General features: G+C 37.8%; 1 protein-coding gene across 3 annotated transcripts in view; it reads left to right on the top strand.

Moving 5' to 3' along the window:
- Positions 1 to 457: 457 nt before the first annotated feature.
- Rasgrf2 (Ras protein specific guanine nucleotide releasing factor 2) overlaps positions 458 to 27,580 on the top strand; it is a 230,910-nt gene continuing 203,787 nt past the window's right edge. For 2 of the 3 annotated variants that reach the window (XM_076857069.2, XM_076857068.2), the window contains exon 1: positions 459 to 1,025. In XM_076857069.2, coding sequence (XP_076713184.1) covers positions 738 to 1,025 — 288 coding nt within the window. In that variant the 5' untranslated portion in view covers positions 459 to 737. Of the gene's footprint in view, positions 1,026 to 27,580 lie in introns of all 3 variants that reach the window. The other variant, XM_076857070.2, reaches the window with a different exon arrangement.

The raw sequence follows: 27,580 nt of genomic DNA, 5'->3' as shown, positions 1-27,580 counted from the left end.
GCATTGTGTTTGTGTGAATGTATTGGTCTAAGTGTGCATTTTGTGAGTATGCATTCGTCTGTGTGTATATGTAAGTGTATTTTTTTGTGTGTGCGCTCACGCCTTGTGCCTGTGAGCGGGTGTGTGGTGCCTCCTGGCTCCTCGACCTTGCAGCTTTCTGCCTTATCCGGGGGACGCTGGGGCAGAGGCCTGGGCCAGGGCAGGAAAGGGAAAAGCCCACACTGGGGTGAGCGCGCTGTGCCACCGCCGCCGCCACGCCACTGCGCCGACTTTGCCCTTTAAATCGGTCTCCAAGCCGATTACAGCTGATCTCCCACGTGACGTTTTACCTTCTGTCTCCCGGAGCGCGTTGCCCGAGGACAGTCCTTCTCTGCTGCCGCGCATCGCACCGCCCAGCCCGCCGCGGGGGCTCGGCTCCCGCAACTTTGGGCGAAGCGGCGGCAGGTTCCTCCGGGACCGCTCTCCACCCAGGCGTCCCAGTCTCGGCGACTTTCGTCTCGAGGGTAGGGCGGCGATCTGGGCGGAGAACGTGTCCCGGACCCTGCTCTGCGCCTCTTAGACCCGCGCGCGGCCGCTCCCCGGGGACGGGCAGGGTGCCCTGCGCGCTGTGTCTGGAAAGGGGGCGCCCTACGCCAGCCAGCACTAGAGCGGGCGTGCCCTCGGGGGAGACTGCCGAGCGATGGCCCTGAGGCTGAGGTGAAGCGGGAGGCCACCCGAACCTCCCTAGCCTTCTCACCATGCAGAAGAGTGTGCGCTACAACGAGGGGCACGCCCTGTACCTGGCCTTCCTTGCGCGCAAGGAGGGCACCAAGCGCGGCTTCCTGAGCAAGAAGGCGGCGGAGGCGAGTCGCTGGCACGAGAAGTGGTTTGCTCTTTACCAAAATGTGCTCTTCTACTTCGAGGGCGAGCAGAGCGGCCGCCCGGCGGGCATGTACCTCCTGGAGGGCTGTAGCTGCGAACGGACACCCGCGCCACCCAGGGCCGGCGCCGGACCTGGAGGGGCCCGGGACACTCTGGACAAGCAGGTACTACACACCCTCCCTTCTCAGTCTCCCAGTCTGGAACCTCAGCACTCCCAAGCTGTTCTAACCCTAGGGAAGCATGCATGTGTGTGTGGCTTCGGGGTGAGAGGGGGATTTAACAGAGCTCAGGGATGGTGCTCCAAGATCCCCCTGCAGAGTCTGTGGCAGGACATCTCCTAGCGTCTCCCCACCTGCATGCAGGGATTCTCCCATCTTCATCTCTCCCACCCCACCACCAAGTGATCAGTTGGAACAAGGTCCCGGCTTTTTCCCAATCCTGATGAAGGTCGGGTCGTTTCAGTTTCTCTGCTAACCATCCGGTGCTTTTCTAGAACTTGTTCAGAAGGATTTTGTGTGGTGATGTGTTTTGACACCTGTTGGATTTAGATTGGCAAGACCCAACTAACTTATTTGGGAAAGTTTGGTTTCTCCCTTACCCGCGGGCGCGTGTAGATTTCTTTACCTGCGGAGGATTGACCGCTGGCTGTGCTGGGAACTAACGGTGTTCTCAAAACCAAGAGATACTCCTGTTCGTCATTTTCAGTCAGTCCTTGTGGTTTAGGTCAGTTTACTTTGCTAAACATTTGACCTGATGGGGTCAGTTATGAAAGTAAATGTGTATCCATCCATTCTTCTTAGGGTTAATATTTGGTCGGCCACATTCTTGCTGTGTTTCAAAATGTGGGCATTTAAAAAGGACGCTTCTGTACTTTTAAATGAATGCTTTGAAATTGAGTGCGAGCTTTAAATTCTGGGTCACAATTTTATAAGTTTTGTGGTGTGCGCAGAGGGTGGGGAGGAGGGACCTTCTAGATTTAGTAACCCCTGTCCCCCATTTCTGCAAATACAAAATATTTCTTTTAAATCACCGTTTGGTTATTAAAATAAAAGCAGACTAATTTTGTGCTCCCAAATGTTCTCACTTTGCTTCTAGATCCAAACCTTGTGGGTAGGGGTGCGGGGAGACTGATTGTCTTAGCTGTTGAATAAAAATATTTCGTAGCTGAATTTTCCATGCAAGTCAGACCAAACTGTATCTGCTGCAGACCACAGAGGCTGTGGGAGGCGCTAGCCAGGAAATAATGCAGAAGATACTTACCTAACCTCTTGGGGCTCATAAAACAATGTGTAAAATGAAAAGGAGTTAAAACTAGATCATTCAGAAGTTTCATTTTTTTCCACTTTGATGTCACTGTAAATCATTAATGAACTTAACTGATTACACTTGTTATAACACTTACAAATCCGAAATTTTAAAAATATGCCCTTTGGTGGTTGAGGGCATGTTCAGAGTAATTTGAAAAACTGATTTCCAACTTGGTAGGTATAAGCACTGGAAATATAAACATAAATTTCAAGTTGTGCATTTTAGAATTTAAATTAGAAGAGTTTTTGAGGAAACAGATTTTTTTCTATTGATGAGATTCTTTTTTTTTTTTTAAATCGTGTATACCAATGCCCCACAGAAACCAAAACAAATGGGTTTTTAAGTTAATGTGTCTAAAATAAAATAAGGTACTTTAATTTCTCTTTTTCTTTTTAGCTCTGGGTGGGGAGCTGTTACTTGTTACAACCTATATAGCTCTCTAACCTGTTATCATTATATGTAAACCGGTATTTTTCTACTTGGAAAATACTGGATTCTTATCTTCAGGACAGTTTTTCTTTAAGTCAAACTTTAATAAAGAAATGAAATTCTCAAATAGTTTGACTTTCATGTGGAAGTTCTAAAGAGGTAATGAGAAGTTTTTTCTCTTTTTACAATCATGTGAGTTATGACCATTTCTCAGTCATTTTATGCATCTTTAATATGAAAGGTTCTATGTAAGAAATTAGAAGCTTTCATATTTGAATCTAAAACTAAGATGTAGAGCAGCCACCATTCCAGAATAGATTCAAAGTAGGATTGGGAAGTCTCTTAAATTTTGTCTTATGTTAGACATGCTTTGGTGACTTGGGTCAGCCCAGCAGACTAATGCTTAATCTCTATGTCATAATAAGGCTGTCTATCTGGTCGTGTTTGAAGAATTAATAAGATAATGTTGTGGAAATAAGAAAGAAGGAGAAACACTATATTAAATCTACAGTTTATGCCATTGGTTCCCTTTGGGTTAACTGTGTTTCTGTTATGATTGAATCCTCTCAAACTCTGAGGAGTCGTGGACCTGAGTGACTGGTGAGCTTGAGGGCGGATGTGATCTCAAGGTCATCTTCTCCACATATGTTTCTAGAGCTTTTTGTGTAACTGTATCCTCAACCCTATAACCCTAGTTGGAGGTAAGAACTTGAAATAAGATTTCAAGAGACAGTAGTTTTCCCCCACCATGTTGCCTAGTGACTCTTTTAGGCAAATCTCTTAATGTTTCCTCCGTCCCCACCCTGTGAAATCTCCATGTCGTAATATGTGAAAATTAAGCATTTGGAAATAACATGATTTTTAAACTGCCTTCCAATATTGGCAGTTTCTGTTTCCAAGGTTCAAATGGATGGCATGAGCTTTTTGCCTGTGGGGGATGTGAAAGGCAGTTTCACAGATTTAAAGATTATGGGAATCTGTAATAAACAGTGCATCTGAGAAGCTGAGGACAAGCAGGTGACTGAAACGGACATTCTGAAAAATCAGGTCAGCAGATATGCAGAGTTAGAGTAACATCATTGACAGAGATTTTTTTTTTTTTTTTTTTTTTTGTAGTACTGCAAGACTGAACCTGAGTACTCTACCACCGAACTACTTCTACAGCCCCTTTTATGTTTTGAGATAGGGTCTCTCTGTGTTGCCCAGGCTAGCCTCAAACTTTCAATCTTTTTGCCTCAGCCTCCTTAGTAGCTGGGATTACAGATGTATGCCAGCTGAGAGACATTCTTATCTTTTCCAATGGATGAAGACATATAGTGTCTTCAACAGTTACAATGATTGATGTAATTCCTGGTATACATTGTCTCTAAACATTCTTAAGAGTTTAAATTCTACTTCTAATTTTAAAATTATAATTAATTGTGTTTTTATGGTAATTACATGAAAACAGTCATTATTTTACTTTATTTAAATAATGATTCAAAGTAAATTGGTTGACCAAAGAAAAGAAAAAAATCCAAGGTTTTTTCTTTTTCTTTCTTTTAGCTGTTTGTCTAAAACTGTTTCCAGTTATGTGGGAAAACAAAAACAAAACAAACAAACAAAAAATGAAAGGTATTTGTCACTTTCCAAATATACACTGCTTCATGCATTTCTCAGTGTTTCAAGATTTCCCTTGAGACTCCTTGGCAGATTGCTAGGCTCTCTTATCAGCCTTATACGGTGACTACTTTTTTTGGCATAGTAATAGTGATATAATCACAATGAATTTGGTTTTCTAAGTGGTTCCTTTTCGCCAAAATGATGTTTCTTTTCTCCAAATGTGTCTGGATAGCACTTCTTCTTAAGAAAGCTCCATTTAATGGGAAATGAAAAACTTCCCTCTCATTATAGGTAAGGGTGTTAAGGAGAAAGGGAACATGCATTTCTTAAGTACCTTCTGTATGTCTGAGTTTGTGCTTGAAACATTATCCTCCTTCACTTCATCTAATTTAAACTTCACTTTAGCTCTTGGAGATTGTTGTCATCATCATCATTTTTATTTTTACATATGTTAATACTGAGGCTAGACCAATTCTAGGTAGCTAATTAAAGTCCAACTCCAGATATGAATGCTAACTATGCCATAGAGTGCCTTGCTAAGGAGATTGTATTTAAAACTGATTTTTAATTTTTTTTTTTAGTTGTAGGTGGACACAATACCTTTAATTAATTAATTAATTAATTAATTTTTATGTGGTGCTGAGGCTCAAACCCAGTGCCTCACACGTGCTAGGTGAGCATTCTACCACTGATCTTTAAGAAATGGAAAATGTGGATGAGATGGGAGTCGGGAATGTAATGTATGAATCACTATTTTGTTCATTTATATTGCCCTTTGAAAACTATTTAAATGACTATTGTTAATTCTTGAGAAATACAACTGTAGACCAATATATGTTCATAGAAAAATTTGACTTACTTGAATTTAAAAAAAATGTTTTTTAGTCATTGTAGTTATATATAAAAGTGGGGTTCATTTTAACATATTCATAAATAAATATAACATAGTTTTCCCCATTTCCATCCTGGTACTATTCCCTTCCTTGCCCTCTTCCCTCCCCCTGGGATTTACTTTTAAACAAACAATTTCATTGGGAATTCCTTTACTTCAAAGATGGACCTTTGTAGATACTTGTACTTGGTGTAAAAAGTACACATTCTGTGGCTGTGGCTGTGGCTGTGGCTCGGTGGTAGGGAGCTTGCTTTGCACATGTGAGGCACTGGGTTCTATCCTCAGTATCATATAAAAATAAATGAATAAAGATATTGAAAAATAGATATTATTTTTTTAAAAGCACACATCCCAGTTAGTCTGGTATGTTTAAGTAGTTGTCTTGCCTGCTAGCAAGAGATGTGTACAGAAACAAAGCCTGCTTTCTTTCTTCTTCTAGTGATGTTAAAGTTTCTATAGCCCAATTGCCTTGTTTGGGGTATCTCCTTAGCTCTGCAAGTGTGTCCTGTAGATACTTGTCATATTTGTGATGAATTAAACATATTGATTTAATCTCAAAAGGGATTCACATTTATATTATTTTCCTATCACCTCATTACTATTATTTCCTATCACCTTATTTTAACTTTCCTAACTTGATTACAAGAAAAAGATTTTAATCCTTTTATTGAATTAGACAGAGTTACATGCAAACTCTAAAATATTTGCAGGGGGTATAGAGTGTGGATGGTGGATTTTCATTTTTGTTCATGTTGTTTAATTGATGTTTAATAAACAAATCCATGTTTTCTTTTCAACCTTTCCTTACTAACCACAAATAAAGGGAAAATGGAATAAATTTATACGCTAAGTCATATAAGATGTTTAAAAATACAATCTGGAGAACCAAAATAACTTATTACTTATACTTTGTAATTGTTCCTCCATTAAAATTAAGCAAAGAAAAGAAATTCATTGATTAGTAAAATTTAGTTATTTTAATTTTGACTACACCAGACCTACTGTTTTCAGATTATTGTATTTATATTGAGAATTCAACATAGGAAAATCCATCTTTGATGTGATAGATGTACTCAAAACTATGTTTTTATTTGATAATTATTTTTCTGTGGGTTTATTAAGTAACAACTATTTCAAATTTCAGAGAAAAATTGAGTGCACTATTGAGTGATGAAAAATATGTATGATAACTTTTTTATTTATTTTGTAATTGAATAATAGAGACCTTACATTGGATAATAAACCTAGAGTATTTGTGATGGCCAAATGTTTTGTTGTTAGCAAGAAAATTATTTGTAGCTTATTATAAATGTTTTAAGTTGAAAATTAGAAAAATCATAGTTTACTAAAACAATTGTATTGCTATCTATGTAATACATAGTATATTTTTAAATTGATTTTATCCACATTCTCCAATACTACTTAAAAATGTAGTCAATATTATAGTCAATATAATTTAAATTTTATAGAAAAGAAAATCTTATTCTTTAAGGTTATTTTTTGATAAAATAAAGCAGATTGGCAAATGGATTTATTTGGGTCTTAAATCCTAATTTTTATAACTTTAAAGTTACTTGGTGTTTTTATGCCTATTTATTTATCCTATAAGAAAGGAATGTGTGTGTGTGTGTGTGTGTGTGTATGTTGTTTATTAAGATTTTTACATTTAATCACTGAATATTAAACTGTTTATGCAGTTACATATGATGGGGGTTTGCAGATTTTCTGTGTATCATTGACATTTCAAGAGGTGAGTTCAATCTAATCTGTATAGTTGAGGGAGCTTTATTTTTCAGGACTAAGGACGTGTAATGATTCTGTTATATTAATTACAGAAGTATAAATTCTTCTCTGGAATCTGTTTACCTTAAATAAGGCCCTGTAAATAGCCCTGCACTGCATAAAGACCGTTGAATCAATGATGGACTGCGTACCCCACAGTAACTGTAGCACACAGTGTGGGTTTGCGGTGGGCTATACCATCTAGGTTTGTATAAGCACACTGTAATGTCCACTAAATGAATTCACTGAATGATGTATTTCTCAGTAACATATGATTGTGTAGGTAACATCTTAGTAAATGAAACTAGAAATAATGTTAGGTATGGACGTAGCACTGTGTGAAATATTTGACTCTTTTGTAATATTTGGCCCTTCTAAAAACTCACCAGTCTTCCAGATTATTCATTATATTTCCATTGGTGTAACATTTAAATTTTAGTTGATTGAGTTAAAATACATTAATTTGGCACCACCAAAGGATATATGTTACTATTTTTGCCCAAGGAGTTGAAATATGATTGTGATATATATTTTTTTTGGGGGGAAAATAAAAGAACAGTAGCAGTTTTTGTGTTTTTTTAAAATTGTTTTTGCAGAAAATATTGGCATTGGTAGATGGAACAGAGATGCAGAAAGCACATGTTCTCATAGTTTTCCTTTTTATTGGCACTTTAAAAGCTTATGATTCAATGAAAAATAAAGGTTCAAATAATTTTCCCTGAAACTCCTCACAGTGACTGCAAAATACTCCAAATATAATTTTAAAGAAAAGGCAGAAAAAAACCCCAAATTTGAGTTGATATGTATTTATTTAACTATTAAGCTTTTTGTTGTTGTTCTTGATTTTGAACTGTGAAGGAAGAAACAATAAAGAAAGTTTGGGTTGTCTAGCTGGGTGCAGTGATGCATGCCTGTAATCCCAGTGGCTTGGGAGGCTGAGGCAGGAGGTTTGCAAGTTCAAAGCCAGCCTCAGCAACTTGGCAAGGCCCTAAACAACTTAGTGAGACTCTGTCTCAAAATAAAATATAAAAAGGGCTGGGGACACGGTTCAGTGTTTAAATGCTCCTGGGTTCAATTCCCCCCCCCCAAAATGTTGGGGAGGTTTATATAAAAACAATTATAGCATCAGACTACATTAAATAAAATTATAATCCTCATAAGATTTAAAAAGATACAAATAAAATGAGGTAAAACAATCTATGCTTAAAGATAAAACTTATTGATTATCTTGTACTTCATTTTAAAGAATGTGGTCCACGGTTTCACTTTTCCAATACTTGTGATAGGACATTGCTGAGACTTGTGATAATCATACAGCAGAGATGTGAAGGATTCTAGCTGCTGGTATTTAGCATTATTTTCGGGTTCCTGAGATGTTTTATTCTGTCAGTGTCTGATTTAATTTAGACAATGCCTGAATCATTTCCTGAACTGTGTTTATGAGCCCATGCTATTCTTGTGACTAATGAGAACAGTGGGGTTAGTCCTTGCAAGCCTGTTTGAGAGCTTGGAGCTTTCCTGGGGTTAGCAATGGGGGAACAGGAAGGTGATAACTTGGTCTCCCATTATGTAACAGTGTCACTCATTACAGAAGTATCATGATGAGACAATGCTAGTGATTCACAGGAATTGGAGGCCACTCATATCCAATATGAATTTGCTTTCTTTTACCTTTAAGGATATCCATGTCCAGGTGAGATGGAGGTTTATTCAGGAGTTAAAACCGTGTAGCTTTCAGTCTTGGCTCCACTACTTTCAAGAGACATGATCTTGAACAATTTCTCTTTCTCAGCCTGATTCTCAGCCTGGGGGATGGGGATTATGACCACACTGACCTCACCGGGTTGTTGTGAGGCCGTGGGCAATAATCCAGGCCAGGCTTCTAGCATAGGGCCTGGCACAGGGCAAGCAGTGAGCACATTCGTCAGCTAGCATTTTTGTTACTTACTTTCCAATACAATTCTTCTCTGATTTTCATATTTTTTGCTTTCATTATTAAGAACACTTAGGAAGTTTTTTCCATCCTTCCACTTTAAAAATTTCTTTAATACATACAAAATAGAATAGTTTACAGAATGCCATCATCCAGCTTCCAAACTCTTCAGCTTTCTGTCATTTTTTATTATGTCTGTTTCCCTCCACATGCACTCCCCCTCCCCATTATCTTAAGGCAAGTCCCAGACATTGTGTTATTTCACTTGTACATTATTTTTTTTTTCTTTTCCTCTTTGGCATAGTCTTGTTTGGCAATGAAGATTGCACTAGATGTAGTTCTGAATAGAACTCTCTTGGAAAGAGTTTGTAATGTGTTTCTGTTAGAATGAGTGTTATCATAATGGCAGTCATCTTTTTGTTTCTTTGATGCTATAATAAAGGAACAAACCAAACACAGTTGTTGTGAAGATATAAAATGGTAGAATTAACTTTCCAATAAATTCCAGTGTGTCAAATCCTAAAGAAAAGAAATGAAGAAGTCAGTTGTTTAACCAGGATCACAGTGAAAGGATTTTTCATAATTTGACCCCATTCTATGGGGCAATTAGATTATTGATGATCTCTCATTGAAAGATCTCTTCTTTTAACTGGAGTCTATTCACCAAACTCGTCGAGTTGTCTTCCATTTAGAGTCAAGAATGAGTTTTGGCCACTGTTGCTATGAATGCTGCTTCTCACTCAGTGCTTTGCACAGCTTTGCAACAGTGAGGACATTATCTATAAACCAATGTTTCATTCATTTTTCAGAATCAATCCTGAGGACCAACAGCTAGACAATGTTATTTTAAGGCAATTGCCAAGGCTTCATTTATCAAGAATGGAGTTCATTTTTCTAGTATTGGCACAGATTTTAGGGTTAATTGGTTTCTTGTATATGATGGATTGTGTTATGCCCTTTTGATTGCAAGGGAGAAATATGAACTTAGATTGTCTTAAATAAAGGTCACATCTCAGTGTGGGGGGACAGTGAGAAATATTGTAAAGTAATCTAAAGTGGTTCTCTACCTTATTGGGACTTATCTCTTCTTTGGATGATGCTCCTGATTGATCTGGTTTTCAGTGTATTGATGTCTTGTTAATTCCCGCTGTTTCTGTCTCCCCATAGCTTCTGCTTCCCCAGATTTCAGGTTGCCATACCCGCCATGGTACTGATTTCAACATTTTGATTCCATTTTTCTTGTCTTTTTGTTTTTTTCCTGGATCAGCAAGTTCTTCTTCCTTCAGTGGTGAAGTCAATCCGTCAAACACCTGATATGGCTCATTTCCAGGGAAGAAAATGGCCCTGCTTTTTTTTTTTTTTAATTTCAGTTTTTTACCGTAGCACAACTCTATTTATTTAGTCTCATATTCTTGTGAGATAGAATCTGATTGTTCATTTTATATGTTAAGGTCAGACAAAATCACTGGCCTCTCACCCATCCGTGAATCAACTGCGAGACAGTGGGTGCTGTGGATGAGGGAGTTTCATGGAAAGTTTGGCGGGTTTGATAGACATAAGTATTGACCCATCTAGTTCCTTCATCAAGCTAGTAATTTTATTTTCACCAACCTAATATTTGTTCCTCACGATAAACCACATTGTCTCCTTTCAGTAGCAACCTTACCCTCTCACCTTATCTGCACCACAATATGATTTCTGGCTTCTGGTCATGTAATGCCTCCAGTACTGTTCAAGGCTCATATTTCTAATGATTTTTTACTTTTTAATATTTTAGAGATTATTTAAATACTGTAATTTTAAAGTAAATTAAACAAAACTCTTTTTTTCTGAGTGTAGTATACACGCAGAAAAGTACATAAATCACAAGTGTGACACTTGATGTATTTTCACAAAGTCAATAAATTTTTTGTGATCATCATCTAGACTGAGCAATGGACATGATCAGCCCTCTAGAAACTAACCTCAGGGGTACCCACCATTCTTCCTTGTGACACCATTAGTTATTTTTTCCCAGTTATGAACTTCATATACCCAGGCCCACACTGCATTTTTTCTATGTCAGGCTTCTTTTCCTCAATAAGATTCATCCATATTGTTAGATGTTGCAGTTTGTTCCTTTACATTTCTTTGTTTCTACTGAGTGAGTATACAACACTTTCTTTATCAGTTTTACTGTTGATGGACATTTGGGTTGTCTTTAATATAGAGTTATTACAAATAGTACTATGAAAATTTGTACATAAGTCATTTGGTGTACATATATGTATACCTTTTGTTGATTATGCATACTCAGAAATGAAGTTGTTCAAAGGATATATATATTTATGGGTATATGTGTGTGTGTGTGTGTGTATATATATATATATATATATATATATATATATATATATTCAATTTCAATATTATGGATGAACAATTTTTAGGGTTAATTGGTTTCTTGTATATGATGGATTGTGTTATGACCTACATAGTTCTAAAGGATGCTCCCAGCAGCAGCATGTAAGAATGCCATTCTCTTGAACAAGACAAGGGTGTCCTGTCTCAGTAGTTCTATTCAGTATAGTATAGAAGTTCTAGCCAGAAATTATGCAAGAGAAGGAAATAGAATGGATAAAAATAGGAAAGGAAGAATTCAAATTATCACTGTTTTCAGATAATATGATCCTATACTTAGAAGACCCAAAAAGCTCCACCAAAAGGCTGCTAGAGCTAACAAATTCAGCAAAGCAGCAGGTTACAAAATCAGCAAGCAAAAATCAATAGTTTTCCTATTCACCAATAATGAACCTGCAGAGAAGGAAAACAATCCCATTAATAATAACCTCAAAAAAAATAAAACTGGAAATAAATCTAACCAAGGAGGTGAAAGACCTCTTAATGAAAACTGTAGAAACTTAAGAAATTAAAGAAGGCAGAAGAAGACAGAAAGACCTCCCATGTTTGGGTAGGAAGAATTATTATCATTAAAATGACCATATCACCAAATGCAATATACAGATTAGTATAATTCCCGTCTAAATACAATGGCATTCTTCACAGAACTAGAAAAAAATGGTTCTGTATTTTTTCTAGATGGAACAGTTCTTTTATTAACTTACAACAAAAGGCCCAGAATAGCCAAAGCAATTCTAAACCAAAAAAGTAAAAAAAAAAAAAAAAAACAAATAAACAAATAAAAAAAACCCCAAACAACAATACTTGGAGGTATCACAATTCCTGATCTCAAATTATAACAGAGCTATAATAACAGAAGCTGCATGGTACTGGCATAAAAACAGACACATAAACCAGTGGAACAGAATAGAAGATACAGAGACAAACCTGCATAGGTACAGTGATCTGATCCTTGACAAAGGTATCAAAAAGATATGTTGGAGAAAGGACAGTCTTTTAAAATGGTGCTGGGAAAACTGGTTATCCATAAGAATGAGACTAGATCCTTCTCTGATCCTGCACAAAAGTCAACTCAAAATGGATCAAAGACCCAGGAATTAGACTAGAAGTTTTTAAACTCCTGAAAGAAAATGTGTCTCCTTTCAGTAGCAACTTTACACTTTCACCTTATCTGCACCACAATATGATTACTGGCCTCTGGTCATGCACATACAGGTGCAAACAACAACTTCTTCATCAAGAAGCAACAGCTTAGGAAATAATACCAAGAATTAATAAATTGGATGGCATCAAATTAAAAAAGCTTCTGCACAGTGAAGGAAATAATTTAGAATGTGAAGAGAGAGAATGGGAGAAAAATCTTTGCTAGCTACTCTTCTGACACAGGATTAATATTCAAAATATATAAAAACTTAAAAAACATACCACCCAAAGAAATAACCCAATCAATGAATGAACAAATGAACTAAACACTTCTCACAAGAAATACAAATAACCAACAAATAAATTTTAAAAATTATTCAACTTCTTTAGCAATAAGAGACACAAATCAAAATGACACTGAGATTTTTATCATATTCCAGTTAGAATGACAGAAATCAAGAATACAAATAACCGTAGATGCATGGGTAAGAAGTTTTACTTTTACACTGTTGCTGGGATGGTAAATCAGTACAACCACTATGAAAATAGGTATGGAGGTTCCTCAAAAGATTAGGAATGGGGCCACCATATGACCCAAGTATACCACTCCTCAGTATTTGTCCTGAAGAATTGAAGTCATCATACTGTAGTGGTACATGCATATCCATATTTATAGCATCACAATCCACAATAGCCAGTCTATGGAACCAGCATAGGTGTCCATCAGTGGATGAATGCATAAACAAAGTATGGTAAATATACATAATGTAGTTTTATTCATTCATAAAGAAGAATGAAATTATGTCATTTTTAGGAAAATAGATGGAACTTGAGACTGTTATACTAAGAGAAAGAAGTAGAACTCAGAAAGTCAAAGGTTGTGTTTTTTCCCATATGTGGAAACTGAAGAGGTTAAAGGAAAAGAAAGATGGGAGGATAGGATTTCATGAAAAGCCAAAGGAGATCAGTAAAGAAGAAAAAAGGGACCAGGGGAGGGTGGGGTGGAGGGAAAGGGAAATACTGAGGAACAATTTTAACAGATTGTATTGTTATGTCATGTGCATGTACATATATGTAATGATAAATTAGATTCTACTATTATGTATCCAGTAAAAAAAATATGGAAAAGGGTCTGGGGATGTAGCTCAGTGGCCTAGCATGCTCAAGGCCTTTGGTGCAATGCCCAGCACCTCAAAAAAAAAAAAAAATCCAAATCCTTTACATTCTTTCAACTCTTGGTATTACTTGTTTACTGTTTGGCTATTCTCTGTTTTAAAGTGCTTATTTTTATCTTTATCCACTTTTTATTGAATTGATTTGTAGGAGCTATAAGTGTTAAGGTAATGAATTATTAATTTTGTACATCAGAAATGGTTGAATATTAGAATTTTACACACACACACATACATGCACACAAACACACTCATACACGCATACATATAAAATGAAGATATGAGTCCTTTGTCAATGATGTGTGTTAAAGATGTTTTCTCGTAGCGTCTTTCCTTTCTACCATCTCAGTGGTTGTCTTTGTTGTTGTTGTGTCTGTTTTGAGGGTGGGGGATTGAACCCAGAGTCTCACTTATGCCAGACAAGTGCTCTACCACTGAGACACACCCTTCCTGGTGTCTTTTGATGAATAGAAGTTACGAACTGTATGTAGTCAAGTTGTGTATCTTTTTCTTTGTGGCATTTGTCTGCGCATGAAATGAATGGGGATGAGGACGATGTCAGGAGCTGCCTTGTGTGGAAGATGCAGGAGTGGGTCCTCCCTGCTGCTCTGATATATCCATGTGTTCAAAGCCATCAGATAGGTCCCAGAAGACCCATGTAAATAGCATGTGTATCTTACGGCAGTTTGAGATTGCCACACCAGGGTGGATGTTTTCCTTATGGAGGAAGGCTCTCAGGGCTATTGAAAAAAAAAATTTATAATGCTCTTTCACCTCCAATCTTTTGGTGTTCCTTTCCCAGAGCCTGGGTTGTTGCTTTTTCCTCATCTCCCCCCAAATCCGGGCATTTTGTGGAGGTGGAGGAATGTGGGTATCTAGCTCCAACTTTACCTTCTTCTCTACTTACACCTAGACCTTTCATCTGGAAGGGTCCAGCACAAGAGAAACAAGGAAACTTCATGCAAGTTAACCAGAGTTAAATGTGAACCCCTGAAGCCTCTTTCAGCTATGCTGCCCCCTTGAGGGTGTGCCCACCAGGCTGGTCTGGGCGTGCTGTTAAGGAAAGAAGGTGGTTGGTATCCAGCATTGTTGGAGGCAGAATCCTCAGTTTGCAAAATAGGTCTTTGCAATACTCTGTAATCATCCTATAATCATTCTTCCCACCCCCTTTGTCTTGATCATTATTCAAAAGTGGCCAAGAAGAGGATATCTTCTCAGCGGAATTCAATGATTAAAATGCCTTACTAAAATATGTAGAAACAGATGAAGGAGAAAAAGTAGGGCAATCAGTCTATTGTTAGTTTCAAGGACCACAATGGTATGGCTGGACACAGATGACCAGTCACCTGATAAAGTATCAACAGTAGTGAGACAACCCCGAGAGCCAATCTCAGGAGCAGGAGGGTATTGCTTCTAGCAATATGACCTCTCCCCTTGTAAGACAGATGGTCAGCTTTTGGTAGGAGCCCTCAGTCTGTCACATAGTGGTGGCCCCAGCATTAGAAGGAGAGCCATAATGATCAGCAGCTTGATTTCATTTGGTCCCATCAAAGAATTGGTCCTTACTGGGAACATCTACATATACAGTTAGCAGCCATGATTTGTTTCCAGGATTGTTTTGCCTTGGAAGGGTCTCTTTAATCTGCCAGGCTGCAGTTTTCCACGTGGCAGACCAAACAGCCATGCCAATTGTCAACTACCCCAAAGTCTGAGTTTTGTCCTCTGAATGGAACAACAGCATCTGCTTTTGCTTCTGCATGGCCAGCACTGAGGCTGAATAGCTGTAGCACCCCAGGCAGCATCTCTGGTCTCAGCTTAGCCTAACCATCAGGCCCAGGCATTTAGGGAATCGATCTCCAGGAGTCAAATGGCTTTGCTTCCAGTACCAGAGTAGGGAATCCACTCAGAGGTACTCTTACTACTCTTTTTTTGCAGGGTGAGGGGCTGTTCCTACTAAGTTGCTAGGCTGGCCTCAAACATACAATTTTCCTGCCTCAGTAGCTGGGATTATTGGCATATGCACCATGCCCAGCTTGTTTTATAAAATGTAAAGCTGAAATGCTGCTGGGACCAACCCAGCTATATCCTTGAATATTTATCATTTTCTTTTGACAAGCAAAGTTTGGCCCTCCCACATTTGTAGATCTTTGTAGGAATTTTAGGACAGAGAGTCACAAAGTTTCATCATCAGTTTCAACAAAGGCTTAGCAGCAGACCTATAGTTGCTTGTATGCCCTGTGATTTTGATTGAATGCTGGACATTGTGTATGAACAGTAGAAGTCCTTTGAGGCCCTGGATGATTTTATTTTCCTCCAGAGAAGGTTTACTGTGCTTTCTTGCAAGCATTAGTGTGGGGGTTTATTATATTAATCCATTCTGAGATGAGCTGTCAGCTGGGTGTTGGGCTTTGTGAGAGCTCGTCAGCTGCCAGTTTGCTCCAGTTTCTAAAGTCAAGTCTTTCCAGTGTCCTATCTGGAATTCTAAGATGTTTACACAATTCTTCCTTCTTCCTTTCCTCAGCCCCGCAAGAGTGCCAAACATGCAGTGCTGGTTCCCAGCCTTTTAGCTACACTTTCTGCTTGGCTTTTAGCCTCCTGGCTTTGTAAACCTATAAGTTGGCAAATGCCTTAAGGGGAAGAACTTCCCAGATTGACGACTCAGTAGTTTATCTCCTTTCTCTCAGGTGGCTATTTCTCATGGCTTGGCTGTTAGCCCAGTGATACTTTCAGATACCTTTTTTTTTTTGAGTTGTTTCCAGCTTTTGAAATTATTCTGTGTATGTGTCGGGGGCGGGGAGAGTGGTGGTTTCTGTAACAAGCTACTTGGCCATTTACTACTTAGCAATGAAATTTTTTTACATTTTTTTTTAGTTGTAGAGAGACACATAATGTTTTTGTGTTTTATTAATTTATTTCTTATGTGGTGCTAAGGATCAAACCCAGTGCCTTACACATGCTAAGCAAACGCTCTGCCACTGAGATACAGCCCCAGCCCAGCAATGAGTTTTAATATTGAGTCTAACAATGTGTGAAACTCCTTGCAGAGCAGTGAAGAAATGATCTTTTTATTCCTCTGGAAACTTGTATGTTAATTACATTTAGTTCAATAGTCAAAAATTACTAAGAAGTGATAAATCACTAATCCTTATTTTACCAATTTAATTCAGAACATCTTTGATACTAGATATTTGAACCAAATAAAACAAATATAATTTTGTAGTTATAATATTATTTTTAAAGATGTTTACCTTCATGTTACTCACAGGTGGTGAGGTTTCTAGGTATACAACACATATATGTACACACACACACACATACACACACACACACACACATATATATATCTTTTCTGTGATGCTGTGTGGGGATCCAATCCAGGGCCTCACCCATGCTAGGTAAGTGCTCTACTACTGAGCTACACCTCTAGTCTAGCAAGGTGTCTATTTTGATGGTACCAAGGCACTGTTCCCATTCATTCTTCACACAATGAGTTTAAATTTTGCTTTTAGATAGATTGCTCATATCTGATGGCTGGCTGGCTATGTATATCTATCTGGTTTCTATTTTAGTTGGTGAACATGTATTTTAAAGCCATTATCTTTCTGCAGGTATAAGTCAGCTCTTCTTAGAAAGTAAAATAAAATTAAATGATTTCATTTAGGACACTAGCTTTTAGCTTTTTGTGAACATTGTTTTATATTATACTATTGTAGAAGTCATCGTTAATTTAATGCTAAGTGCTTTGCAAATATTATCTCACTGAATCTTCACAACCTTGAGATGACGCTGACTTGATTATTTTGCAGAAAGACACTGAGCTTGGAGTGGCTTAGTAATTCACCCAGATCAAACCTTTACTAAATGGGAAACCTGGTTAATAGAACCAGATTTAGTAAGTTAGTATTTGTTGAGCTTGAGCCTTAGCTAGCTAGGGGCTGGAAATATATGACCTGAAGAAAGCCTTAGAGCTAGTTTAAAAACCTCTGATTCCTGTGTTTCTGGGCCCCGTATTGAGGCCCTGAGAGTGGGGGCATGACAGGGAGTGGGGTGCTAGTGAATAGTCAGTGTGGAAGTACCCTCTCTGTTCCTCCCTTCCTTTATTTCAGCACTGGGGATTGAACTCAGGGTCTTGTGAACATTAGGCAACTGTTGTACCAATGATCTATATCCCAGCCTGAATCCAGTGCCTTTCTATGGTGCCTCTTGATTTGCAGCTCAGGTTTCTTTCTTGTTGTTTGTCCAGCACCATCGGCACTGAAAATATGGAAGACATAACCTTCTGCTGTTTTGATTTGGATGTTGAGGTATCCCCCAAAAGCTCATGTGTGAAACAATGCAAGAAGGTTTGGAGGAGACGTGACTGGGTTATAGCCTTAACCTAATCGGTGAATGAATCCATGATGGGATTAACTGAGTGGTAACTGGAGGCAGATGGGGTGTTGCTAGAGAAAGTGGTTCATTGCATGTGGGGCTATGGGGTATACATTTTGTATCTGGAGAGTGGAGTCTCTCTGCTTCCTGATCACTGTGTAAGCTGTTTCCCTCTGCCAACACTCTTCCTTTATGATGTCCTACATCACCTAGATTCCATCCCTACCCCCAGTAGAGCCTGCTCTCTATGGACTGAGATCTCTGAAATGGTGAGCCCCCAAATAAATGTTTCCTCCTCTATTAGTTGTTCTGGTTGGGTCTTTCAGTCACAGCAGCAAAAAAGCTGACTAAAACATCTGCCATCTCAGACCTTGCCTATGCCATAGAGCTCTTGACGCTGAACAGAAATTTTCTTACATTTTAATGCCAGTTTATGTCCTCATTGCTTTGATTGATGGTACCACTTTTCGGCCACTAGGGCTAAATAGATTTCCGTCTCCCCAGACCCAGAGCACTGAAGGCTGTTGCCTGGAATGTTGGGGAAAGAGGGATCATGCTTGCAACCTGTGCCTTTAGCGTGCATGAACTTTTGTGATATTGGGCCTTCCTCTGTGCACAGTCTTGCTGTTTTGGACCATAGTATCCTCTTGTATTGGTTTGGTTGGCAAGTTTTACCTTCAGTTTGGACTCATGCATTCAAATGGTTGAACAGTAACATCCTGTTGTTGTAGATCCCCAGGGAACAATTTTTTCCTAAAATTATTATTATTTAAGTCCAGTTTCAGTATGGCAGTTTGGGCTGAGACCATCCTCCTTCCTGCTCCCCTGTCTTATCCTTTGTTTTAACGGTACTGAAGACACACTGCAAATGCCCAGGATATCGAGGCCAAGTTCCTAAGTTCCATTCTAGATCCACCTTTAATAAGCTGTGGATCCTTAAGCTTAGTCAACCTACCAAATAGGGATAATATTTCTACCTCACAAAGAAAGTAAAAATATTAAACTAATTGAGGTAATTTATGTGAAAAGTGTTCTTTCGTAAGCTAGAAAAACCTACAAAAATGTTATTCTAAATATTTATTCTTAAAAATTGCATTTTTTCTTCATTTAAATGAAAACAATTTAAACAGCAAACTAGTTGAAAATTTTGTTACTGGGCATGGGTATTCTCTCATTTTATGAACCACTTGGAGAAGAAGATAGTTTATTTATCTACTTTGTTGGCATATTTTTGAATCTGTGGTTTGTACTTTTTATGGAGAATATTTAGTGGATTGTAAATTCCTTAAGAAAAAGTTGGAAGATTACTTTTACTAATCATAGTTAAATATCAGTGGGTAAAGGATACATCAGTGAAGGTTTTTTTTCTTTGTTTTCTTTTTCTTTGTAAATACTTGCGGTTTTTTAGACCCTTAGTTAATAAATATGTTAAAATGTATTAGAGTCAGAATTCTAGGTAATTTTTTTTTTCAGGAAAAAATGTGGCTAAATTAACGTTTGTGCTTTAGAAGTGCAATTTGTGCCAGTTAGAGTGGCATACGCCTATAACTTAGGAGGCTGAGGTAGGACGATTGCAGGATTGAGGCCAGCCTCAGCAACTTAACAAGACCCTGTCTCAAAATAAAAGATAAAAAGGGCTGGGCTCAATCACCAGTACAAATAAACAAATAAATAAATAAATAGGTGTGGGGGAGGAGATTTAACTTTACAGAGAATGTCTAAAATGTATACTAAAAGGAAAATTAGGTAAGTCCTTGGCTTGCACATGTTTTTCTTTTTTGGTATAGAGTGTTATCTTTAAAGAATCTTGAAAAGCAGTTTTTCATCTGTAAAAGCAGGGTTTATTGTGTAAAATTTGAAAATCACAGAGAACTATTAAAGAAAAATATCAAACTCTCTCTCCTGAAATTCCATCCCTCAGAGAAAACTGAATATTGAATTGTTGGAGAATTTCCTTCAAGTGTTCATTGTTTGTTTGTTTTTCTGTGTATGTGTATAATAAGTAGACATTTCTAAAAAGGCCATAATTGGAATCACATTGTATACTGAGTTTCGATCCTGATTTTTTACTGAACATTATATTGTGAGTATTTTACTTGCCAGTCAGTGAATACTCCCTTGGAAACATGATTTGTAACCACACTGCAGCATTCCCCTGACGTTGAGTGCTTAGGTTGTTTCTGTTTCATAACCTTTCACTTTCACAGGGAGCTGCAGTAAACATCAGGATGGCATTTGTGAGTGAAGTGGCAGGGTAGGTGGGGTGCATGCAGACAAAGGAGCAAACAGAAAAGTGGGAAATGAGAGTTTCTTTTTTATTTATTATTTATTTATGATGCTGGGCATTGAACCCAGGGCCTTGTGCATACTAAGGATGCATCTACCACTGAGCGACACCCCCAGCACAAGTGTCTTCCTTTTAATCACTGTGATAAGGGTAATTTTTCTAACTTCTTCACCTTAATAAGAAACTTTTATTTAATGAACACTCTTTGAATTTCGAAGTAGTTTTCTAACTGATTGAAAACCCAACCTAAAGTACAAATTCCTCCAATGAAAATGTCAGTTAGTCCGTGAACTAATATGCAGAAATAAATATGGCCAAATACAGTAGAGTAGTTTCTGAAAATAAAACTAGGTTATGAAGGCTTTCTGCAGAATTTGCTTTTCTTAAGAAGTAATATTTATTATGATTAAAAGAGTCCACAGTTTTTGAGCTCCATTTCTATGTGGAAAGTAGAAATGCCTAAATTTATCATCTTTCATTGCTAAGAATTCTTGCATTTTAATATTTTACTGGATCATGTCCTTTTTTAATCATTCTGTATGTTTCATGGATACGGTATTTTTTTCCTTAAAAACTTACTAAATATGTTGCATTTTACAAAAGCCTTTTAGAAACAAAGAAATGTGGCAGCTCCAGATAAGAGCTTGACATTTATTTGTGTTTACAAGGTTCATGTATATTTGGAAGGACATACGGGGATAAGACCGTGTATCTTGCTTCATAGGCTATGGGCTTTGACCTTTTGATCATTAAATCCAAAGATGGGAAAAATCATGACCATAAGAGAAAGAGGAAAATTTAGTGCTTGGCTTTTGAAGGGCTTCCTCTGAAAACCTACTTGGCAGATAAAAGTACTAGCCCAGTTTTACCCTGGTTGGTTTTTATCTCTTCAAGTAGCCCCTTTGGGCCTGAGAGCATTACTTGCTAAAAGTCCAGATGCTGCTGCTATTTCTTGATGCAGTTATATTATTTACTCATTTGCAGTGGGTTTTCACTTATTCATATCTTTCATTGTGGTTAGAAAATAGTAAATTTGACAGTTTGGTGAGTTTAGTTAGCCAATGTTTATATTTGGTTATGATACCTTTGTGATTTAAAAAGACCAAAACAATTAAGCTTCCCGGTGTTAGGGACTCATTCTCTCCGACCTTGATGTTGGTAACAGCTGCCTTGACTCCTTGGGCTGTTGTTGTTCTCTCCACCCAGAACATTGGGTCCCAGGGGCCCCACCAGCCCTTCCTTGTCAAGAATTTCCATGCAGCTTGTAATAATGAAGGTAATTTTAGCCACAAATGGGCCCTTGAAAGAATATTGCTGAACTTATGCCTCCACCACACCTCTGATTTTTAAAGCTTCTGCCCCACGATGAATTTGAATAAATGCAATTTCCAAAGTTGATGTTTAGACAAAACTTTTTATTTGAAAATTATTTTGTGCACTAGGATTGTGGCTCAGAGATAGAGCGCTTGTCTAGCACGTGTGAGGCCCTGGGTTTGATCCTTAGCACCACATTAAAAATAAGTAAAATAGGCATTTGCAGGTAAATGGATGGAGTTAGAGAAGATGGTGCTAAGTGAAGTTAGCCAGTCACCAAAAACCAAATGCCGAATGTTTTCTTTGATATAAAAAGGCTGACTCATAGTGGGATAGGGAGCAGGAGCATGGGAGGAATAGATGAAATCTGGATAGGGCAGAGGGGTTGGAGGGGAAGAGAGAGGGCATGGGGTTATTAATGATGGTGGAATGTGATGATCATTATTATCCAAAGTATAGGTATGAAGACATGAAGGTGTGAATATACTATATATAAAACCAGAGATATGAAAAATTGTGCTCTATATATGTAAAAAGAATTATAATGCATTTTGCTGTCATATATAAAGAAAACTTACATAAAAAATAAATAAAATAAAGGTGTTTTTTTTTTTAAAAAAAAAAAGAAAAGAAAAAAATTATTTTGTGATGTTGGAAGGCAGCCTTGTTTGAGGCATCTTTGCATTTCGAGTAAGGAAAGACAGCAAACTGGCTCTTCACCTGGCAGCCTTATTGGCTAGAGAAGCGGGATTTTCCCAGAGCCCACCCAATATACCCTCTGTAAGCCCATTCTCAAACTCCTTAGGATTGCTGCTAATGACATCACAGTGAAATCCAGGCAGGTGTTTTCTATATCCTTTGTGATCTCTTTTCCACATTTGTCTAAGAGCCACTTAAAGTTATGGAGCTGTTACCATAGTTTCAATAAACTAATGCTAATTACTTAGACAGGCTCTGTAAAGCAGTGAAAACCTTTTATTGTAGATATTATTAAGGGGGCTTTGGCCAGCCATTGTTACTATTATTAACATTGTTTGGCTTTTCATTGCTTAATTGATACCATAGCATAGATTCCAAGTTTTTCAGGATGATGTTGGTCTAAAATATCCTGTTTCTACAATCCCATACATTTAGAGTTTTTTGATCATGGTATCATGATTTGCTTTGGAACTTATAGTATATCTCTATTTCCTGATAGCTTTAAAAAAAATTTACAAATCCAGGGTTAGAATTCTAAATGAATTCTCAGTAATCCACTTGGTGCCACTGAGATGCAAAGAGGATTTCTTAAAGCAAAAGTTATTTATTTTGTTGAGGTCTGTGAACATGTGTGTGTGTGTGTGTGTGTGTGTGTGTATGCATGTAGCAGTACTTAAAAACTAAAGTCCTGTTTAGAGGTATTCCATACATTTTCCTTCTCATGCTAATAAGTGTTTTTTTAAAAGACAAAGCATCTAGTTTCATTGGGAAAACTATAGTGTATTAAATTTTCATTTAAAGAAAAATTATATGAATTATGGAAAGAATAGAGTATGTTGTCATTGTTGGTGGGACTGCAAATTGGTGCAACCACTATGGAAAGCAGTATGGAGATTCCTCAGAAAACTTGGAATGGAATCAAAATTTGACCAGTTATCTCCTTCCTTAGCATAAACTCAAAGGACTTAAATCAGCATACTATAGTGACATGGCCATATCAATGTTTATAGCAGCTCAATTCACAAAAAATAAGCTGTGGGACCAACCTAGATGCCCTTTAACAGATGAATGGATAAAGAAAATCTATATACAATGGAATATTATGGTATTTATACATAATGAATATTACTCAGCTTTAAAGAATAATAAAATTTTGGCACTTGTTGGTAAACGGATGGAACTGGAGACTCTCATGCTAAGTGAAATAAGCAAATCCCCTCAAACCAAAGGCTGAATGTTCTCTCTGATATGCAGATGCTACCACACAATAAGTGGAGAGAAGAGAAGTTCATTGGATTAGACAAAGGGAATGAAGGGAAGGGAGAGGAAGGAGATGGGAATACGAAAGACATGGAATGAATTGGACATAACTTTCCTATGTTCATTCATGATTACATGACCAGTGAAACTCTGCATCATGTACAACCACAAGATGGGAAATTATACTCTATGTATGTATAATGTGTCAAAATGCATTCTACTGTCATGTATATCTAAAAAGAACAAATAAAAATACAGAAAAAGAGAATAGAGTATGTTGTAAAAGGAAGCAGAATTTTGAGCATTAATTGATTAATTATCAGTGGAGTGCTACAGTGATGTGTCTCATATCCTAAAATGATGGATGAGCACAGGTATTGCTAGGCTTTTCTGCTCAAGAAGGTTTGAATGAATATCCTTACTTCTGGTGGCTTTTAGTAGGTCTCAATGTGCTCACAAGCTGGACTCACCAGTCAGAGCCTGGGCACTTCATTCCCTCAGGTATTCATTAAGCAAGTTTTCAGCTTTTTCTGAATATTAAGTGCTGTACTGAGGACTATGAAAGAATTTGCAGGTTTCATCTCTGCTGTCCTGAAGGCCTGAATCTGTGGAGATGTTCTCTAGTGACTTGAGAGATCGAGTAAAGCCTGCCCATGGCGCTTCTGGCTTTGTGGTCAGGCAGAGTTTCAGAGGCATTAAGATTATAAGGACCTGAGTTTAACTGAGATGATGAAGGAAGAAGTACACTTAATTTCGGGTTAATTTGGGTTCAAGTTGGAAAATGACATTTGGACAAGGCTGGAGAGGTGGGTAGGACAGCTGTGTGACTCAGGGTAGCTGGTGGGATTGGAATTGGTCCTGTTATCAATAAGGTTCACTGTGGGGAGTATTTTCTAACAACAAGGTTGAATAAAATTTGTAGTCAGTTGGGCCAGGTGTCCCTCAAAATACAGCATGGGTTATGAGGAATATCCACTTATATGTTTTGGTGCTACTTAAAATAGGTCCACTGCCAGAAATGTGTGGGAAAGAGCTGGGTGACACCAGGTAAGGAGGTTTTCTGTAGGGCAGGATTCCATAGAACCTTCACTATGCAAAGGTTTTTGTTGATCTTCTCTTATATGAGAGTCTGTTCTCAAAGCAGGGCCTGTCCTCTAGTGACCATTGATGAGCTGGCACAGGAGTGGTGGGCATGGGGCATCCCTTTGTCCTGATCCCTTTCTGTTCCCAGAGCTGTCCCTCAGGCCAGTGGCCACATCTTACTGCTGCTCACAGTCTGCCGTTGTCACCAACAACACCTTGGGGTCTCTACTCTGGCAACTGCAGGGTGCTGAATGGTGCAATTTCCACCCTGAGTCACAGTTGCCGAGTCACCTCCCTTACAGCCACATGTCCATGTTGTGGACAGTGGGCTCTCAGGAGAAGAGACAGGGTCTCCCTGGGATCCAAGTGACACTGACTGATGTGACTGATGCTTGTGCTTGGTCCAGTCTATCTTCATTCTGAAAACATCTTCATCTAGAGATTGCACACCACCCTGAACCTACATGATATCCTTGATTCTGATTTAGGGCCTGCAAAGCTTGAAACATTCACTGTCTGACCCCTTACAGAAAAGCATTGCCAACCCTTGCTCTAGACCTGTCAGTTCATTACAGTTGCCACTAGCCACATGTGGCTTTTCAGCACTTAAAATGTGGGCTGGTGTTAACAGTTAAAGATGCTAGAATTTGAAGTTTGTACAAAAAACAAAGCAAAACCAAGCCTGAATGAAGAAAAACTAAAACAAAACATAAAAGATCTCAATAATTTTAAAAAGTTTTAATTTCATGTTGAAAAGATATTTCAGATACACAGGGTGAAATAAAATGCCGTTTGAAACTTAATTTCATCTGTTTCTCTTTACTTTTTTTCTTTTGTGTGGCCACTAGCAAATTTAAAATTCCACATGTGGTTTGCAATTGTGGTGCATATTGTATTTCTGTCATCCAGTGCTGAGCCCTAGTACAGGACCCCTATTTATATCCCACTGAGTTCTTGCTTCAGGGAGCCTCTTGAAAAAACCTAGATGGTTCTTCGGGAAACACACGTTTAGTAAATGTGACCAAACCCTAAACATATTATAATTTGGGGTTTGTGTTTTATTGTCAGCTAAGTTATAATTTAATAGATGTAAACTCTTACCTTTAAAGAAGGATATATAATTTCCTTTGTGTTTTTCCACAAACAGATGTACTTGTCTGTTTTATTTATTTTTTTTACTTTTGGTTCTGACAATTGAATCTAGGGTCTTGCACAGTCTTCCCCAGTCCCAGAGCTATACCTCTAGCCTCTGTTTTATTTTAAATCAAGTGTTCCTATATTATGCTTCTATGATTCAAGTTTTTAAAAACCCTAGCAGTTATCTATTTCTGTATTGCAAAAATTGTGACCTTATTGTGTCTGGTCTTTGATCTAGCAACTCTACTTCTAGGATTCTGTCCTAAGGAAACATATGAATGAGTGTGTAGACATATGTCATGATAGCATTGTCCCTGACCACTGAACACCAGATGCAACCTCCATCCTGTCACAGTTTGGACCTCGAATTTCTCCCAAAGGCCTGTGTGTTAAAGGCTTGGTCCTTAGACTGGTGCTGCTGGGAGGTGGTAGAACTTTTAAGAGGTGAGGACTAGTGGGAGGTCTTTAGGCCTTTGGGGGTGTGCCCTTGAACGGGGATTATGAGACCCTGGTCATCTCCTTGTCCTCTTTCGCCTTCTCTTCTTCTCTTTATCCTCATTTTTTAACCTCCTCATCCTCCTCTTCCTGACTTGTGATTAATCAGATTTTGCTCTGCCACATGTTCTTTGTCATTGTCATCTGGAACCTCCACCAAAGACCTAAAAGCAGTGGGTTCACCTGGTCATGGACTGAAACCTCTAAAATCATAGGCTAAAATAAACCATTTTTCTTTTTAAGTGAATGATCTCAGATATTTGTTAGAAAACTGACTAACACAATGTCCAGCTATAAAGATTGGCTATTTAAAATGTGGAATATTTACCTAGATATATTGCCAATAAAAATCACAGCAAAGCATCACTAAGAATATTTATAGGTGATCAGTATTTTAAGGAGAAATATATGAATATATACTTTTAAAAACTGAACAGTTCTAACAATTCATACTAGTGCTCTTGGGAAGTTTTGGGTCTCTTTAATTTTCTTCATGCTTACTTGTGTGACTAAGTTTCTGTAATACACTTGTATATATTATATAATTAATTAAAATAATTATATAATTGTATATATGAAATAGCTACATGAAAAGTTCACAATTCCAAGTGCAGATAATTTTGTGTCATGGGAATTCATAAAAACATATTTTTATTGTCACATAATGAGGAGTGTTAGATGAAGAGTATTTCCCCCAATATTAGTCATATATTGCAGAGAAATTGTTCTGATAGTGATCAGTAAAGAGTAAAGGAGTTTGTAGTATCTAAACGATAAAGTCATTACTTGAAAATCTAAAATCTACCATGAGTTCTCCAGTTCACTACAACTGTGAAGGCTAGTGATTTTTCTACTAAAATAATTTCCTGAACTCTTGAGTACTTTATGGCTGGTTATTTTTAAGTGACCCAGCACAGGAAGGATGGGGTGGAGTACTATGGGAACTTTTGCCAGTTAATGGAAAAATGGTTTGAAAGTGAATAAAGTTATCAAAAAGAGTGTAAACAGCATTATATTTGAACCAAGGTCTTTATTATGGCAAATGAATGGAGATGTGTACTTGACTAAATAGATCTTCGGATTTTTAAAAAAAAAATTATTTATTTTCATGGTGAAATTCAATGCTAGGAATCAAAGTTGAAGCTTTCAAAAGCAAGGCAATGGCTTTCATCATAGTGGAGCAGAGCTCCAAAGAGGGATTCACCTTTAACTTTCATAACATTACACAAAATTTTGTAGAATCCATCTTATGTTCTATATCTGAAATGATATGTTTTTTGACATTTTATGTATAACTTCAGCTAAGCTAATGGGAAACGTCACTGGTAATATGTATACCATTTGAAAAATTAGTGATGGGTCTTCTAGATTGTTAATATTCATAGAGATTCTAGAGATTCTAGATTATTTTAGAG

This window comes from Callospermophilus lateralis, chromosome 5, assembly GCF_048772815.1.
Source record: "Callospermophilus lateralis isolate mCalLat2 chromosome 5, mCalLat2.hap1, whole genome shotgun sequence".
NCBI lineage: Eukaryota > Metazoa > Chordata > Mammalia > Rodentia > Sciuridae > Callospermophilus > Callospermophilus lateralis.
The sequence above is the reverse complement of the archived record's forward strand: the minus strand, read 5'-3'. Positions and strand labels throughout refer to the sequence as shown.